This window comes from Vanessa atalanta, chromosome 11 (assembly GCF_905147765.1).
Source record: "Vanessa atalanta chromosome 11, ilVanAtal1.2, whole genome shotgun sequence".
Lineage (NCBI taxonomy): Eukaryota > Metazoa > Arthropoda > Insecta > Lepidoptera > Nymphalidae > Vanessa > Vanessa atalanta.
In genome coordinates, this window is record NC_061881.1 from 1,224,901 (window position 1) to 1,241,548 (window position 16,648).

At 39.2% G+C, this 16,648-nt stretch overlaps 1 protein-coding gene across 2 annotated transcripts in view; it reads left to right on the plus strand.

The window, feature by feature from the left end:
* Positions 1–15,685, plus strand: part of LOC125067413 (adenomatous polyposis coli protein-like) — a 61,512-nt gene extending 45,827 nt beyond the window's left edge. The window contains exons 2-14 of one of the 2 annotated variants that reach the window (XM_047676012.1): positions 540–915; positions 2,181–3,590; positions 3,674–5,636; positions 5,761–5,953; positions 6,663–6,793; positions 7,486–7,607; positions 7,746–7,846; positions 8,333–8,382; positions 8,594–8,667; positions 9,179–9,250; positions 9,475–9,554; positions 9,635–9,732; positions 9,927–15,685. In XM_047676012.1, coding sequence (XP_047531968.1) covers positions 625–915; positions 2,181–3,590; positions 3,674–5,636; positions 5,761–5,953; positions 6,663–6,793; positions 7,486–7,607; positions 7,746–7,846; positions 8,333–8,382; positions 8,594–8,667; positions 9,179–9,250; positions 9,475–9,554; positions 9,635–9,732; positions 9,927–14,206 — 8,865 coding nt within the window. In that variant the 5' untranslated portion in view covers positions 540–624 and the 3' untranslated portion in view covers positions 14,207–15,685. The remainder of the gene's footprint in view (positions 1–539; positions 916–2,180; positions 3,591–3,673; positions 5,637–5,760; positions 5,954–6,662; positions 6,794–7,485; positions 7,608–7,745; positions 7,847–8,332; positions 8,383–8,593; positions 8,668–9,178; positions 9,251–9,474; positions 9,555–9,634; positions 9,733–9,926) is intronic. The other variant, XM_047676013.1, reaches the window with a different exon arrangement.
* Positions 15,686–16,648: the final 963 nt, after the last annotated feature.

Sequence of the window (16,648 nt, forward strand, 5' to 3'; positions counted from 1 at the left end):
TATTTCTAAACGAGTCTAAACTATAGCGGTCAGATGTTTATTATTGTTACGCAGTCAGAGAGTAATGATCTCTTTACAATATTAGCTCTAAGGCCCGTTCAAATATTAGAGTAATAGTGCTCTGGAGTATATCAAGTATTTTCGGATTTCATATTCAAGTCAATACAATGCCATGCCAAATTGTTACTGCCAGTATTCGGTCCAATATTTTGATTTGAATATTTAAATGCTAAGTTGTTTTAAACGCTTGAATAGTTTCAATAATTAAAACGAAAAGTAACCGATAATAATGACCAAAGAATTTAAAAAAATTAACAAAATTTCGTCTTCGATGTAATACAAAGAAAACAGTGTCTGAGTAATTAGTATTCATCCTATGTGAAAGACGTTATCATTATTTTGATACGAAACTAATTTTACATGCGTTAGATAACCGTGCCAAGTTTACTACGGCCGTACCCAATACATCATTCATGTTATACCGGTATTCGACGCAACTGCTTCAAAATCATTCCTAACTTTTTAAAATAATCGAACAGGCAATTCATTTATTATTTACAATGAAAAGCAGACTTAACGGAAACTTAATTTAAAATTAGAAGAACGTTAAGTAATAGTGAAATAATGAATCGTGATTATTATAAAGTGATGTTTACAAACAAGAACTCGAATCGTTCTAACGTTGTGGAAAGTCATGACATCTTAGACAACGACACTGAATTCAATGCTAACCAATTCAAATTGTACGACGATTTTACGACAGACCTTCGTTTCAACTTCAATTCTCTAAGGAACTTTCATGACATTGTCAGAAATGAAGTTGTTAGACGAAGAGGTGATCCAAACGATTCCGGCGTGGATGTAGAAAATGGAAACCCATTGGATGACGCGACCACGTCTAATGATAGCGATTTGGTAAGTTTGTAGTTAGCGTCATCGGCATAGTCGTATAAACATTTACTAACATTGGAATCATTTCCGTTCGATGTCATAAATTCCAAGAGTCGTGTTTCATTTGTTAAATAATACATATTATTTTAATGATGCCTTCGTAAATAAATGTTATTAAGGTTTCGTTAGTTTGTACCATCTATATACTTTTTTATTAATTTAAAGGAAATATTACGTCATATACTTAAGGGCAAAGCTAAATAAATATTTTTAATACCATTTAGGATTTATTGCCATTTATTTGCGAATATATATATATAAAAATACAAAGTAAAAAACCTTATCAGAACCTGGATCCAATTAGTCAGTTTCCCGACGCCATTTGTCGGCGCCGAGCCATTGTGTTGGAAACGGAACATTAGCATGCCTCGTTTATTGTCCATTCGTCCGCCACTGTCCATTGTCTACTTACTAAAGCATATAAGTAATATTATCACCTCACGTTATATACTAAATATAATATATAGTTTTCCTCATACTTACTAACCGCATTTGAAAAACGTATTTTTAATGTAGTAAAAAATTGAAAATTACGCCACATTAGGCTTCAATGCATTGCACTCTATACATGAGTTTTATTTTAATTATAAATTGCACATAAAGCAATGCTTCATAGCTAACACACTCTACTTTCTCCAATAAAGACGGCAACCTTAATGATTATATGAACATTACAGTTTTCTTGTCTCTTCAGCAATAAACCATCAGTCATGATTACTTTAATTTACTCTTGAGTGCCAGTATTAACCTGTTAAGCTTAAAAGAAAACCGCTTTCAATTTGTATTTTGTCTTTCTATGTGCTTTAAAGAGAATGATTCACTTTCTTGTTAACACAATACCGAATAAAAATGCAATATAATTCGTGTATTGTATGAAAGTTGATGCCATTATAAAATACGATGCCTCTCTACTGTTCGCTTTAATAATATGCAAAAAGAAAAGGTTATTTTATTTTGTAATGCTTAGAAGAACATTAATTGTTGATACGATAATTGTGTAAATTACGAAAAAGAAATATTTATCTTTGAATCATATGAGTGAGTGTTCTTTTTAACGCCAATCATACTTGTATGTGCGTGAGTTTTGACCTTGACCGGTTAACGGTAATTAATTATTTTGGCTGTATTCTTCTTAAGCCGCTTAAGAAAAATACAGATAAATCTTATAGATACAGACTATTAATTTATTGCTTTGAATATATTTTACCGTCTCTGTATTTTTGTTACAGTTGGAGAACGAAGTTATGGTAGATCCTTGGAGCAGTATGGACTCTTCAAATTCGCCATTAACTGACTCTGGGCCATCCGCCAGCGAAGACTGCACCCCATCTACTTCTAGTGAACCTCGGAGACCTTTAAATGCCTCTTCTCCAATTTCGTCGGATGCGCGCCGCTTACCGAACCCAAAAGATACCAAACCCAGATATTCCAAACACCTCGCTCCGAAACCGATCGACAAAGCGCGCAACCGCGATCTTACTCTTGACTTAGATAATCTTGATTCTGATCCTCTCTCACGCCGGCCGCATTTTCTTGACGATGATTATCACCTACCGTCAAAATCTAACATCGAATGTCGTATACCTAAACCACACTTTCTCGATCATTCGCCATCACCGGATGAATTTGACGAACGTAGTGATATTACCAACCCCAATTTCTTAGATGATGAGGCGGAGGGTGATGACAATCAAACGCAAAAGAAAGCTGGTGATCTTCCAAAAAGAGCAACAAAACCTCAATCTTCCAATTATACATCACAAGAAGACCGACCGCACAGAACAAATTACAGAAGTACCTTGCATTATGGGTTGGAAAGCGCAGCTAGATCGAGTGAACGCGATAAAAGAGCCTCGCAATTATATAGAGGGACGTGGCCTGGAGAACGGGATGTTTGGACGGGTCATGATTCAGCAAGTGTACGAAGTTTCTCTAGTAATGGATCAGACGGACCACGCTCTTCATCGAACTTAGAAAATAAAATGGAATGTGTATGCTCACTTATTTCCTTACTGAGTTTATCACCTGAAAATAACGCCGATCTAAGTGGACCTCTTCTAGATATGAGTAGGTCTGTTGAAAGTTGTATTGCAATGAGACAAGCAGGGTGTATTCCATTATTGGTTCAATTAATTCACTCGAAAGTAGCCAGAGAAACTAGAGATCGTGCTGCAAAAGCTCTTCGAAATATTATTCACACGCAAACTGATGATAAAGCTGGTAGAAGAGAAGCAAGAGTGTGGAGATTGCTAGAACAAGTAAGAGAATATTGTTATGTACTAGAAGATTTGGTAGAAGCTAGAAAAGAAGGAAAGGAAGCCATAGAAGATGATGTAACTAAACATCCTAGCCAAAGTGTGGCTGCATTAATGAAATTATCTTTTGATGAGGAACATCGTCATGTAGTTTGTCAATTAGGAGGATTGCAAGCTCTAGCGGCATTGGTGAGTGGAGACCAAGCAGCACATGGAAGCAGAACTGATGACAATACATGTTTGACAATGAGAAAATACGCTGGTATGACGTTAACTAACTTGACTTTTGGAGACGGCAACAACAAATCTTTACTATGCTCGTTTAAAGACTTCATGTTAGCGCTGGTCGAACAATTAGAGTCACCGAACGATGATATGCGACAGGTCAGTGTTTACTGTTATTTACAAAGTATATACTACATCTTAGACTCGTTTAATATATTTAACAACATATTTTCATATTTCAGGTCACAGCAGCTGTACTCAGAAACCTTTCATGGAGAGCAGACACAAACAGCAAACAAGTTTTAAGAGAAGTAGGTGCTGTAAAAGGACTTACAAAAGCGGCTATGACATGCCAAAAAGAAGCAACCCTAAAATCCGTTCTCTCTGCACTTTGGAATCTTACAGCTCATTGCTCTATGAACAAAGTTGCCCTATGCTCAGTCGATGGAGCTTTGGGATTTCTCGTAGATATGCTAAGCTATAACTCGCCCACAAAAACTTTGGCAATCGTGGAGAATGCTGGTGGCATAATGCGAAACGTGTCCAGTCACATCGCAGTACGTGAAGATTACAGGCAAATTCTCCGTGAGAGAAATTGTTTAAGTGTCTTGCTCCAGCACCTCAAATCTCCAAGTCTAACAGTAGTAAGCAATTCGTGCGGTACTCTGTGGAATCTGTCAGCGAGGTGCCCTCAAGATCAGCAATTTCTGTGGGACCATGGAGCTGTACCGATGCTTCGAAGTTTAATTCACTCAAAGCACAAAATGATCGCAATGGGATCGAGCGCTGCTCTCAAAAATTTATTGAACTCTAAACCCGGAAAGACACACATAATATCATTAGACACAACAGCGAGAAGTATGAATTTGCCTGCACTGCCGACTCTCGGCGCAAGAAAACAAAAAGCTCTGGAACAAGAATTAGACCAAAACTTGGCTGAAACTTGTGATAACATTGAGCCCGCTACTTCACCTACAACTAGCAATAGAGAAGAAAAAAATCTTTTTACAGCTACAGAAAGACAGATTGCAATGAACCTAGAGAGACATAGGATGACATCCAGTTCGCCACTTATGGGTTCTCTGACGTCACAAATATCGCTTAGTCATAGTGCTCACTTGGCTAGTTATCTAAGCTGTAGCAACACTTTATTAAAAGGAGCGCTCGTATCGCGCTCATCTGAAGGAAGTTCCAACAATGTTAACAGGTCAGAAAGTAAAGATTCCGTTACCAGCACACACTCTGATTCTGTTTTCGAAAGAGGCACACGCACGGGCAAAGTTCCGGTACCAACACCAAGAAGCAAAGACTTAATGAAAATGGACACTGGAAGTGATTCATTCAAAGGTACCAAGCCCATAGCGAAAGATTCTAGTTACCTGCGATACACAGGACAACCACCAATTCCGCCCCCAAGAAGTTCAACAGACATGAGAACAAATTACACAGAATCTGGTTACGACGTCGACCAAGATTCTTGCGACCAACCAATAGATTTTAGTAGAAAATACTCGGAAACTAAGACAGAGTCTGAACCGGCCGAGAAACCTAAATCTGAAAGCAAAAAGTACTCTAAAAAAGAAAGTCCAAATACGTTTGGAGACTACCAAGAAACTGATTTGGATCAACCAACCGACTACTCTTTGCGATATGCGGAGCATCAATCAGAAAACGGTTCGGACATATCCGAGCCTCCAGCTCCATCAGTCCACGAAGACACCATTAAACACTTTGCCACAGAAGGCACGCCTTACGAAACTCCCATAATATTTTCGACGGCGACGTCAATGTCAGATCTCCGTATAATTGGCAAAGATGGAAAGCCAAAAACATCGAGTGTGAAAGAACACCCAGAAGCAATGACTCACTCGGATGAAAAGGACACTTGTTCTATTGAAGATCCCCCGCGACACGACAACGATATTGCCATTTCTACACCACCAACTGCATCGGTGTCCGAACCGGTTGTCGAGAAGCGAGGTGTCTTTGATACTAAGTTCAGCTCGGGAATGATCAGTCCCGAAAAACCCGTAAACTACTGTGACGAAGGAACCCCGGGATATTTCTCTAGAGTTAGTTCTCTGAGTAGCTTAGGGGAGCCAACCGAAGAAGACAGTTTGGCTAAGAAGAATGCTCAAGCATCCATAAACGTGGAACTAAGTCCACAGGAGCAAAGTACCAGCAGCTCCGGAAAGGACAAAGAAGGTAATTATAAGACATATAGTTATATACGTCATATAATACGTTATATATTTCAATAAAAATCTTAAATTTAGAGAGCTCATATCTTATTATAAAGTATTACAATGTATTCTGCTCTACCTTTTAGGATCGAAGGCAGTAACATTCGCTACGGACCCCGTGTCGATACCGCAGGACGCGTCCGGGGCGGCGTCGGTGCGGACGTCGTCGCCGCGCTTCATAGAGGACACTCCGCTCATGTTCTCGCGGTCGAGCTCGTTGGGCTCCTTACCGGAATGTTCGCAGCAGGACGACCAGGGTTCTGTGGTCTCGGAAGTTAGGTAAGAATTCATTTACTTGTACTTTTTGTATTTTTCGAATTGCAGTCAGTATAATGTATACGAAACCTCGTAGCAAATTGGTTAATGTTTATACAAACGAAAGTATAATTTAAATTAAGTTTAACTTGCTTGCAGTCAGTCATTCCAAAGTTTTAGATTACATTAATATTTTTAGCTCAATCTCTTCAGATGGTAAGATGTTACAGTCTAAAGAAGACGCCTTTTCATGTGTTATTTTATACAGGTATTATATATAAGCTTCGCTCACGTACATCATCGTGACCTATCGTGACTACATTTTAAATAAGATTATTCGGTTTTAAGAGACCATGGCATCATCTAGTGGGTTTCTTAAAGATATTTTAACTTATCTTGTGATATATTTTCTTGCCTAAATTGTGACCGAGTCGGGATGAACCCTCATGAAGTCAATAACCTGCTCCCTCGCAACATAAAAAAAATATTGAATTTACAACATGACGAGAAGTTACAATGTTTTGGACACTACGCTAGTTTTGTTTTTTATTCCTGCTCGAGGAATGAATAAGCCAATTTAAGCAACGGGCACGAGGAACATAGCATCCTACCCGCTACGACTCACGGCTCGGTAGATGACAGTGGTCACACTCGAGTCGGTCTCTGCCGTCCACCCCGACGTCGACGTAAACAACGACTCCGTTTAAGTGGTGGGGACGTGGCATGCTTGCAGCCGGCTGACGTCGGGCTGCATCTCCCCGAGCGAGATCCCGGACTCCCCCGGGCACAGCGTGCCGCAGTCGCCGCGCGCGCCCTACGCGCCGCACGCGCCGCTCGCGCCGCACGCGCACTCGCCGCCCGCAGGTACGCCGAGTGTATATCAGGGCTGGTGGGCTACGTTTCTGCTGACGTGCTAACGATTCATTTGAAGGAACCACTGAAACTAATACTTGTTGTTGTTACCACGTGATCATAGTTTAAAAAAAGAAAAATGCACGAAGTGAGGTAATTCGCTTTTACACGAATCGAATGCTTTTTTTCAAATCCCAGTTTGCCAAATTAAACGTAAATTTTGTTCCGAAAGAAAATGTTCTGATTTGGATGTGATTTTCTATGTTTCTAAAAAATCATGTGAAACTTACAGGTGAATTCCATCGAAATATTGTATGTTATAATAAAACCACCGGAATGCCCACTTATGCGATACCCTACTTCTAACAGCTAAGTCATTCAATTGGTGTTACACTAAGTAATCCAATTGAATACTACTAGTCTCATATCGCATAAAGACGATCGTACACAGTTGCGATATATTTATACTTTATTCCAATTGAAACTAATGTTAACAAATAATTACATATTACTAAAAAAATTTTTAATTTGTAACATGATCTGTCTTAGTTCCTTTTCTTAAAAGACTTCTCTTTATTAAAACTCAAACAAAATAGTATAACACGTACTTATTAATAGTCAAAGTAAAAATTATTACTTTAAATTATAAAGATGGGACTTTTCGACGGTTAGTCTTATGTCTTATGGTATGATGAATATTCCAGTGGAGCCGCGCAACATATCCGTGTTCGAGGAGCGCACGTCTCAGTTCGTGGTGGAGCACACGCCGGCGCAGTTCTCCGCCAACACCAGCCTCTCCAGCCTCACCATCAACGACGAACCGAAGGTAAATATAATCATCAACTACATGGTTAAATGTTAAAGTTAATCAAATGATTGATGATCAATATTCGCGACGATATTATTTTAAAAGATGAGCTACGTTTTTGTAATATTTATAATAATGGTATAATATATTTTCCAGTTACCGCTGCTACTCGAAGACATAAATCAAGAATCAAACCCTGATCTCGACATATCCCCGCCTGAAAATGAACCGTTATGTTCTGATTTGCTCGATGACGGGTAAGTACTCTGTGATTCGTTTAACCCTCGACTGTCACATACAATAGTTTGTTTTCCTAAATTAACTTTCAATTTATCGTTCTTTTTGATTAACAATTTGCACTTTAATTTTGTAAAATGCCTAACATTAAAAAAAATCGTGTATAACGTACGTGCGTGATCAGCATAATTAAAAATAGTTTTAATTGCATGTAAAAAATAAGTAATATAAAATAATATATTGATATATATACTTACTTATACTTATTAATAATAAAATAAAAATCAATACTATGATAATAGTACTTTCCTGCTACACTTACTTTCAAATTTAAGTATTCTTTTAAATTTGTAATAAAATATACATTGAAGGTTTAATGAGCAACTTCGTCTTGTAGATTTCACGTCACGCTGTGCGCGCGCATCATAAAAACCACTCTCATGTTTAGGGAAAGAAATATAATTAAAATAAAATACAATTTAATGTGTTACGATCGTCCTTTTCAGTTTACCAGTGGAAGAACCAGCTACGAACTCTAACGATGATATCAATCAAGGTAAACAAAATAAAGTTTTAAATAGGGCTAAGGCATTTTGATAACATTTATTTTAAAAATCTTACGAATTTGCTTAGAAAAATTAAATAACTAAACACATCTTGCTCTTCAAAATAAATAATTCAAAAGTAATTCAAAAATAAGAGAAAGATTATTCGTGTTAGTCCGTCCGAGCGTCCGTACCGAGTGTGTAAGCGTGTGTGTGTTGCAGGCGCGCACTCGACCGACAGCGACGCCAGCGACCGCGACCTGCTCAACGAGTGCATACAGAAGGGCATCGCACAGGTACTGCACTCTTATACACCGTACTGTTTATCCAGCCCTTCGATTCGTTTTGTAAATATTATTCAAAACCTGATAACTTCCACATTTCAAATATTCATTAGATGTTTTTGAGATGCAAGCTAGCTAAGTCAACTATCGTTTACAATGCCCAATACATAATTCTAGCATATCGAAATTAAGTTTGTTATTAATATCCATGACCGAACAGATCGTGACACGAAATGCTTGGTTACAGTGTACCTGATACTGTACATCATGCGTATAAATATAACCCAAACATTTTAATTCGAATAAATATAGTAGCATTGCCCCGTTAGAAAGAATTACTAGTTTAAGTAGTAAGTTTGTGTTAGGAGTGGGGATGGCAATAGCCAAAGGTGTCAAGATCTATACTGTGACATTTTAAGTTAACTCTCATATTTTTTCAATAATTCATCTCTTAACATGTTTTTATATAATCATGATCTTTACATATTAATTTTTAGTCTAAAAAAAACAATTATATTTACAGGTCGTAAAGAACAAAGGACCACCATCTGACGTATCTTCCGTTAACCACTACCCGCTGAGGGATGACGTTTATGTAAGTGTTCAATACGACAAATATTAACTTACACCATTTCTTTTAGGATTGTAATGTGCACTAGAACGCTTACCACGCCCCCCTTCCCCTCTCCCTCTTAAAACCGGAACACAACAATACTAAGTATTGCTGCTTGGCGATAGAGCACAATTTTTGTTTGTCAGAACATGAGGGGGTTAAATATAATTTTAGTAATACTTGAATAAAACCTTACATATTTTCAGCGTTCATTGCCGCCCTACTTGCGATCATCCACGGAGACTATCATGATGTCGCACGACTTCGGAAGGAATGTCCGGGATTGGTAAGATACATTCAATAATATATTTAGTCACAAAAAAAAACTGTTACAAATGTACTAACATATTAATATTTATATTTTAGCAGTCCGCGTCAGAGTCCACCTCCTTTACCTCCAAAAGTACGTCACCCTGAAGCTCCACCTAGACCACCTCCTCTTGAAGACCATCAACTAATTGAAGGTAAAGATTTTTTTTAGTGTGTTTATACAGAGACTACGTAAAATATGAAAATATTGTCAGTCTGTTTATAGAAATAATACATACAAAACCATGTTTTGTTTCAATAATAATACATACTTCATATCCAGGAAATTAAAAACTGTTCTCGAGTATTAGCAAAAGATTGTTCACGTTCTGATATGATTACTTTACAGGTATTACAGGACGAAGACATGAAAGTCGTCAGCTCGAGAAAACGCAACGGGATAAGCCGAGACTGCCGGTCACCCAAACCTTGGCGCGAAACGATTCGCTCAGCTCTCTCAGCCTAGACTCCTTCGGTTCCACAGACAGAGAAATATTCGAGGAGACAGTTAAAGCGGGCCTCTCCAGCGTCAACCCTCGGGCCAAATTCGCTCTAGAAAGCGACAAAGGTAAGGCACACTCCGTAGAAAGAAAACCGGAGTCCGCTAAGCACAGTCGAAATCACAAATCACTAGACAGAAGCGATAAGATATCACATCGAGGACCGAAAGTACGAGATGCTGAATTTGAAAAGAATCTTGCATCGGGCGCCTATCACATCAAATCTTCAAACAAAGTGAAGAAGTTGGAGCAGGATTTCGCTAACTTGAACGTAACCAGGTCACCATATTCGTACCACGGGGAGACATCCGGCGCTCATCACTCGAGGTTCAGAGGCCACTCGCGGTTTTACGACGACGGACCACCGAGCCTGCCCGCCAGGATCGACGACCCGAGGCGACTAGACAGGAGCAACTCTCTCAGCTCCCTGAGCAACGACTCCTTCGGGTCGACCGACAAGGAGGTGTTCGAGCGCTCCGTGCGGATGGGCATGTCGAAACCGCAACCCAAGAAGCGGGACGACGGCAAGCTGCGGGTCCGAAGCGACGACCGGCTGGAAGTCAGAGAGTCGCACAGGCGACGTCGCAAGGACACGAAGCAGCACCAGGGGGCCCTGGACAAGATGGTCGGCGACGAGTACTCCAAGGACCGCGCCATCCTGGAGGAGGTGATCGCTCGCGGGGCGGGCGAGCTGCGGGGCGGGGAGGGCTCGCAGCCAAAAAACGTCCCGGCGCCGTCTGCGGTACTCGCGGCCGCAGGCGCGCGCGCCGCCACCGCGCGAGGCAGCACTGGCTCTGAGCACGACTCGGCGCTCGACACCACGGCCGGCAGCGCCGACGCCGCCGACGCCGCCGACGCCTGTCGCAACTCCGCGCTCGACCTGTCCAACGAGCTGCCCACCGTCGACTCGGGCAACACCACGCTGGACTCCGACTGCAACGACATGGAGCACTCCAACGAGTGTCTCGCGCCCGAGTCCGTCAACACGACGGTGGAGTCGGAGCGGGACGAGCTGAACCGCTCCAACGAGTCCTACGCGGACGTGCTGGACGGCTCGTGGAGCGACGAGGACGACAAGCCGAAGTGCTACGAGGCCGCCACTCTGACGAGGAAGAGTAAGCCTAGGCTGGAGTGGACCGATATCAAGTGCACCGATAGTCAAGTGAATTTGGACGACGTGTCGAAGAAGAGCAACGATACGTGGAACGAAAACACGTGTCCCGACGACGTCACTTTTCCCACTATAAGTGGTTCTGTCCATATGGTTTCGTCTATGAGGAGTGAAATAGTAGATGCCACTATGGCTTTGCCGGACTTATTGGAGAAAAGTGAAATGCCAATTTTATTCTCGAGACCAGATTTAACGGATAAGCTCGACGGAAATATAGGAGACAGCGACGAAGGCAAATTAGATGATAGAATTTTAATAGAAAATATACCCGAACCAAGTTTTACTTCCTTAGTCGACGATGGAGAGCCGAAATTTGATTCAATCATATCTTCCGCAATCGAGCAGGAAGCCGCACGCTTGGCTGCTCAATTGAAAATCTCCCAATACGTCATGGAGAATAGTATGACTTCTTTAACATCGATAGATTTAGATAATGTTAAACCACCTTCTAACTTGGGCAGCTTACTGTCGCTCAGCGCTTCGGGCCATTTTGACGACTCGTCTGCTCAAACGTCGAAAAAATGTCAAAGAAGTCGTAAAAAGTCATTACCAGTTGCATTAATGGTTAAAAGGGCGCTCAGCAATTCCATACATCAAGGCAGCTCCGAACATCTGGATAGCATACCACTCAGTTTCTTAGACAACGTAAAACCTCCTTCGGAAATGGAAAATCTTGATATGGATGGGAGCATGATATCTGTATCGAGTATTGCATCTGAAGTAGCAGAAATAAGAGATAGTAAAACTCCAATAATATTTGATTTTAAACAGCCAATACAAGACTTTCCTCTCTGTACTACGTTCACTCATGTCTTCCATGATCTAGACAAAGTTAATCCTCCATCTCTATTTGACGAAATGGCAGAATCGACATTAGAAGTAGAACCGACAACAGCCCATGAAGTTTACGATGATTGCGTTTCCAATACTCTGAATGTAATAACTGACCTACCTTCTGGTTCTGAAAATTGTACACCTTTACCATCTGACATAAGTAGTGTTGAATCAACTCCAAAAAGACAACGTGACACTAAATACTTAACCCCGAAAGAAAAACGTAACGCGGCCAAATATCGCTACCAAACATACACTATTACTGACACCGTATCAGAAAGTGATGTCGTTTTAAAAGTAGAATCGGAAGAATTCGTCACTTGGACAAAATCTGAAAGTGACAGATCTGATGATTACGTTACAGCGACATCTGAACCTAAATCGAAACGAAGGGTTAGCGCGAAGCAGAGAAGACAAGAGGATCGAGCAAGATATCAAACTCAAACGGTCGACATTCATAACATTTTGTCATCTTCTCAAGAAGCATCACAATCTAAGGACCAACCCAACCCGCACATCGAAAGTTTAAAACAGCGGTTAGCTGCAAAGAAAACATTAAAACAAAGACGTTTAGAAGACGCAGAAAGATTTAGAACCAGAACTTTGAGTGAGGATATCCCTCCATCGCCAACTTTCGTCACTAAAGATGCAAATTTCGAGAATGTCGAGACTACCACTGGCTACGATAGCTTGTCTTCTAATGAATTGAACCATCAACAGTTACTCGATGATAGACAAAACGATGATGTCTTCCCAGACGCAGATAGCGGACACAACGAAGACGACTTTGAATTGAATTCGACACAATTAAAAACATACACACAAAGTTTTAGAAACTATTTACCTGTTATCGAAAGCCCCGCGTCAGTAGATATGTGTGTAGTCAATAACTTAAAAAACATTGAGATGACGGCGTCATATAGACGTACATTACAAAATGATAAAAATCCAAATCCATGTAGTAGTGATTTCGCTAGCTACGAAGGTGACAGTAATTCAGAAGATAAAGTGCATTCAGAATCGGACTCAGAAACGCCTTCTTCGAGGCCTAAGCCGAAAATACTTAAACCTGAACGAAGAGACGAGAGTTTAGACTCCAACGACTCTGGTGACAAAGAACACGAAGCACCGAAAGCAGTAAGAGGTAGAAAAAAGGCAATGTACGTATCACCGTACAGACGAAACGTACCGAGTCCGAAGAAAACTGTAACGCCACCTGTTAAAACATCTCCTAAGGTTACTACCACAGCAAAGGTTGCAGCAGGCTCTGCCAAAGCTCAAACCAGTGCCAAAACGCCTAGCAGGGTATCAACTGCATCTAAAACCCATACGACTTCTCCTAAAAAAGCTGTACCGAACAAATCACCATCTAAAGTAGTTCAAAAGCCCATTAGTATTCCACCGGCTCCGGCTAAACCGATTCCTTTGGTAAGACAAGGTACATTTACTAAAGAAGAAAGTTCTGTGCCTGCTAAAGATCTTCCAGTTCCTGATAAAAAAGCGACTGGATCGCGTGCAGGAACGGCCGCTTCCCCTACGAAACAACCGGCTAATACATCTCCATCACGGCTACCTCAGTTTAACCGTTCCCGACCTTCAATGAGCAAACCAACTAAGCAGTCGAAACAAAGTACCTCCGCAAAGCGTAATTCGGAGCCGGCAATGAAGAATTCACCTTCCAATCACAGTTTACAAAGTAACGACAGCGGAAGAACGATTGTATTAGCTCGCGGTTCCAGACAAGGGAGCACGTCTAGTGTTAATTCGGTTACATCGTCGAAAACGAAAGACGTAGAAAGCAAAATAGCTAATCTTTGGAAGAAAGTCGAACAAACAAAGAAATTACCAGCAAAGAATGATAAAAGAGTATGGATAGAGAGCGACAAGACTGAAACACCCAAGCTGATAAGAAGTTCCACCTTCGAAGGTCAACCGAAGCAGAGTCAGGTCTCCACGGCCACCAAACAGAAGTCGGCGATCGGCATACGAGTGTCGCAGATTCCAAGCCTGAGACCGAAATCGACACCGACAAAGACTACGAGCCAAAGTAATGTCGGCAAGAAACCAACGACCACGAGAACATTCTTACGTAAAGGAGGCGGCCAAGTCGCATCGTGTTCGTGAACGGAACGCTGAATCATATTTGTAACCGTCCCAAATTTGTGTTTGGGTTACTTTAAATTCGTGCAATTTATATTAAAACGTTGCTTCTTAACGTTGGAAACACGACCAACATATTATGCAACTTTATAAATTAGCAATAATACGCTCGCCATTGATGAACAGCAATAATCAACAGATAATATAAGAACGTCTTAGAAATAATTCAATTTATTCGAATTAGGATGATTTGTAATTCAATTATATGGTTTGTGAATGTGTTTGGACGAATCTTGCACTTCCAGATATTTGCACTAATGTTGTGCACGGTTTTTGTCCGAGTATTTATTTTGTTTATGGAATATTTGCTTTCGTTGTAAGACGATTTTTTTTTTGTTCTATTTTACTATTTACTTTGTATATCGGTTGCATTTATTTACTGTTGGGACGAAAATATTTAATAAAAAAATAAAAAACAAAATGTAGTTGTAAGTATCACACGATGATTAAACGTCACAATTTTATATACGAACTGGCATATTCATTTATTATAATATATTCAGATGAAATACTGTTTGAGAAGCAAATTTCGCTCCGTTTTCGCAACACCATAAAATATCTACCGTAGAATTTACGGGATGAAAACATGAGCTTTTCCACTGTACTATTTCTTACGGTATTTTATCATTGTAAATATTCCTATATGACCTGTTTAAGGTTACCAAACGCATATTTGTATATTTTTCATAATATTATAGTTATAAAGGATCACATCGCTTCGGAGTAAAAATGATGGCATAGTGTGTTATGTCGTAACTTTTTACGTCTAGTCAGTTTTAATGTTAGATAAGCAAAGTAGTGAATTCGGCTTGCGATATTTAGTATGGAAAGCTTCGCATTAAGCGTAAATTTTTTGCTCCGAAAAATAAACTGGCTTCTCAAATTTTTTTACATAATTATAGGCTTTCTAATCGTTACTTGCGTAAGACATCATTATTTTCTAAAATTGTTCTAAATAATAGAATATATTAAATTCCATTTCGTAATCTTTTCCTTATTGAATAAACATGTCAATTGAACAATGTACATCAGACTGATATTATATATATTGTCTCGCTTATATTTTTGGATCATCTTTGTCTAAAATATTGCCAATTTAGTTAATAATGTTTGGAAGTTAAACTATTATCAATTGAACATGGAAAGAACGATCGAGTCTGTTTCTGTTAAACAACGCGCCGGCAGTACGTTTGAGCACTGATAAGGGTTTATTTAATCTTGTAGTAATAATAATACAACTCCATAGAAAATACCATTAGCTTCGATAAAACTGTTTATTCCATTGATTTAGCGTCAAGTTATCCTAGTGTTAAAACGTAAATAGATAAATATTTGGTTGTATTAACCCCTTAGTAGTAGTTCTGACAAGCCAGTTTTAGCTAAATGATTATATGATTAGTTTTAAGGTGCGTAATTCGATGGTAATAAATGGAACTTACCGCATTTGATGTTTTATTTCTAATAGCCCCATACGTTTGGAATGATGATTATGGAAAATTAATTAATATAATTTTCTGAAATGCGTAATCTTTGATACATTTATTGAGGATACTTAATTTGAACTATATTCCCGAACCAAAAAGGCTGTAATGTATATTGGTTAACAAATGAGGACTTTTTGTAATGACTAAAAAACTACATAACCGATAATCATAAAACTTTAACTAGAAGGTGCAGCGCGTTTCTGAATGTATATTATATTATTGTATATTTAATAAAAATAGCCAACTGATCGACTCGCAACTTTAAAAGTTGCATAATTGCAACTTATTAAGTGAACGTTTGACTTGCTTACACGATCAAAGTCAAGCGTCAGGTGTTGCAATTTGCAAAGAATTATCGAGTCTAAGCGAGCATTTGCTGCCCTGCATTAGAGCATAAACAGCACAGGCTAGTAGAAATAAAACACAACAGTACATTGAAAATAGGATTTAATTTTCGAATATTTTAATAAACATTTGTTTCTTATTTACATACAGGCTAAAAATACTGATACACTGAAATTTTGTACACGATCATCGAAAATTTATGTTGACTTATTTACATAAATATGATGCCGCTATACATCAGTTATTTCATTAAAAAGCACTATTAAAAATAAAATTTAAGCCGTCTACTGTTGGCCAACTAATTTATTTCACCTTAGCCCCGTTACAATTACTTGTACATATATACATCACTACCCCATCAATGTATCGATTCTTTGCTTCTAATTACTAATCATAATATTTGTTCATGTTTTTAATTCTTTAAAATACCTAAAACATTATAGTCCATCTCGTTAGAAGTTGTACAAAATGTTAATAAAACTACGTCAAGGTAGCCACACTATTCAAATTAAATTACAAAAGGAAAAAAAAAACATATATATATTATTGGTTTACATTTTTTATCTGTATAATAAAT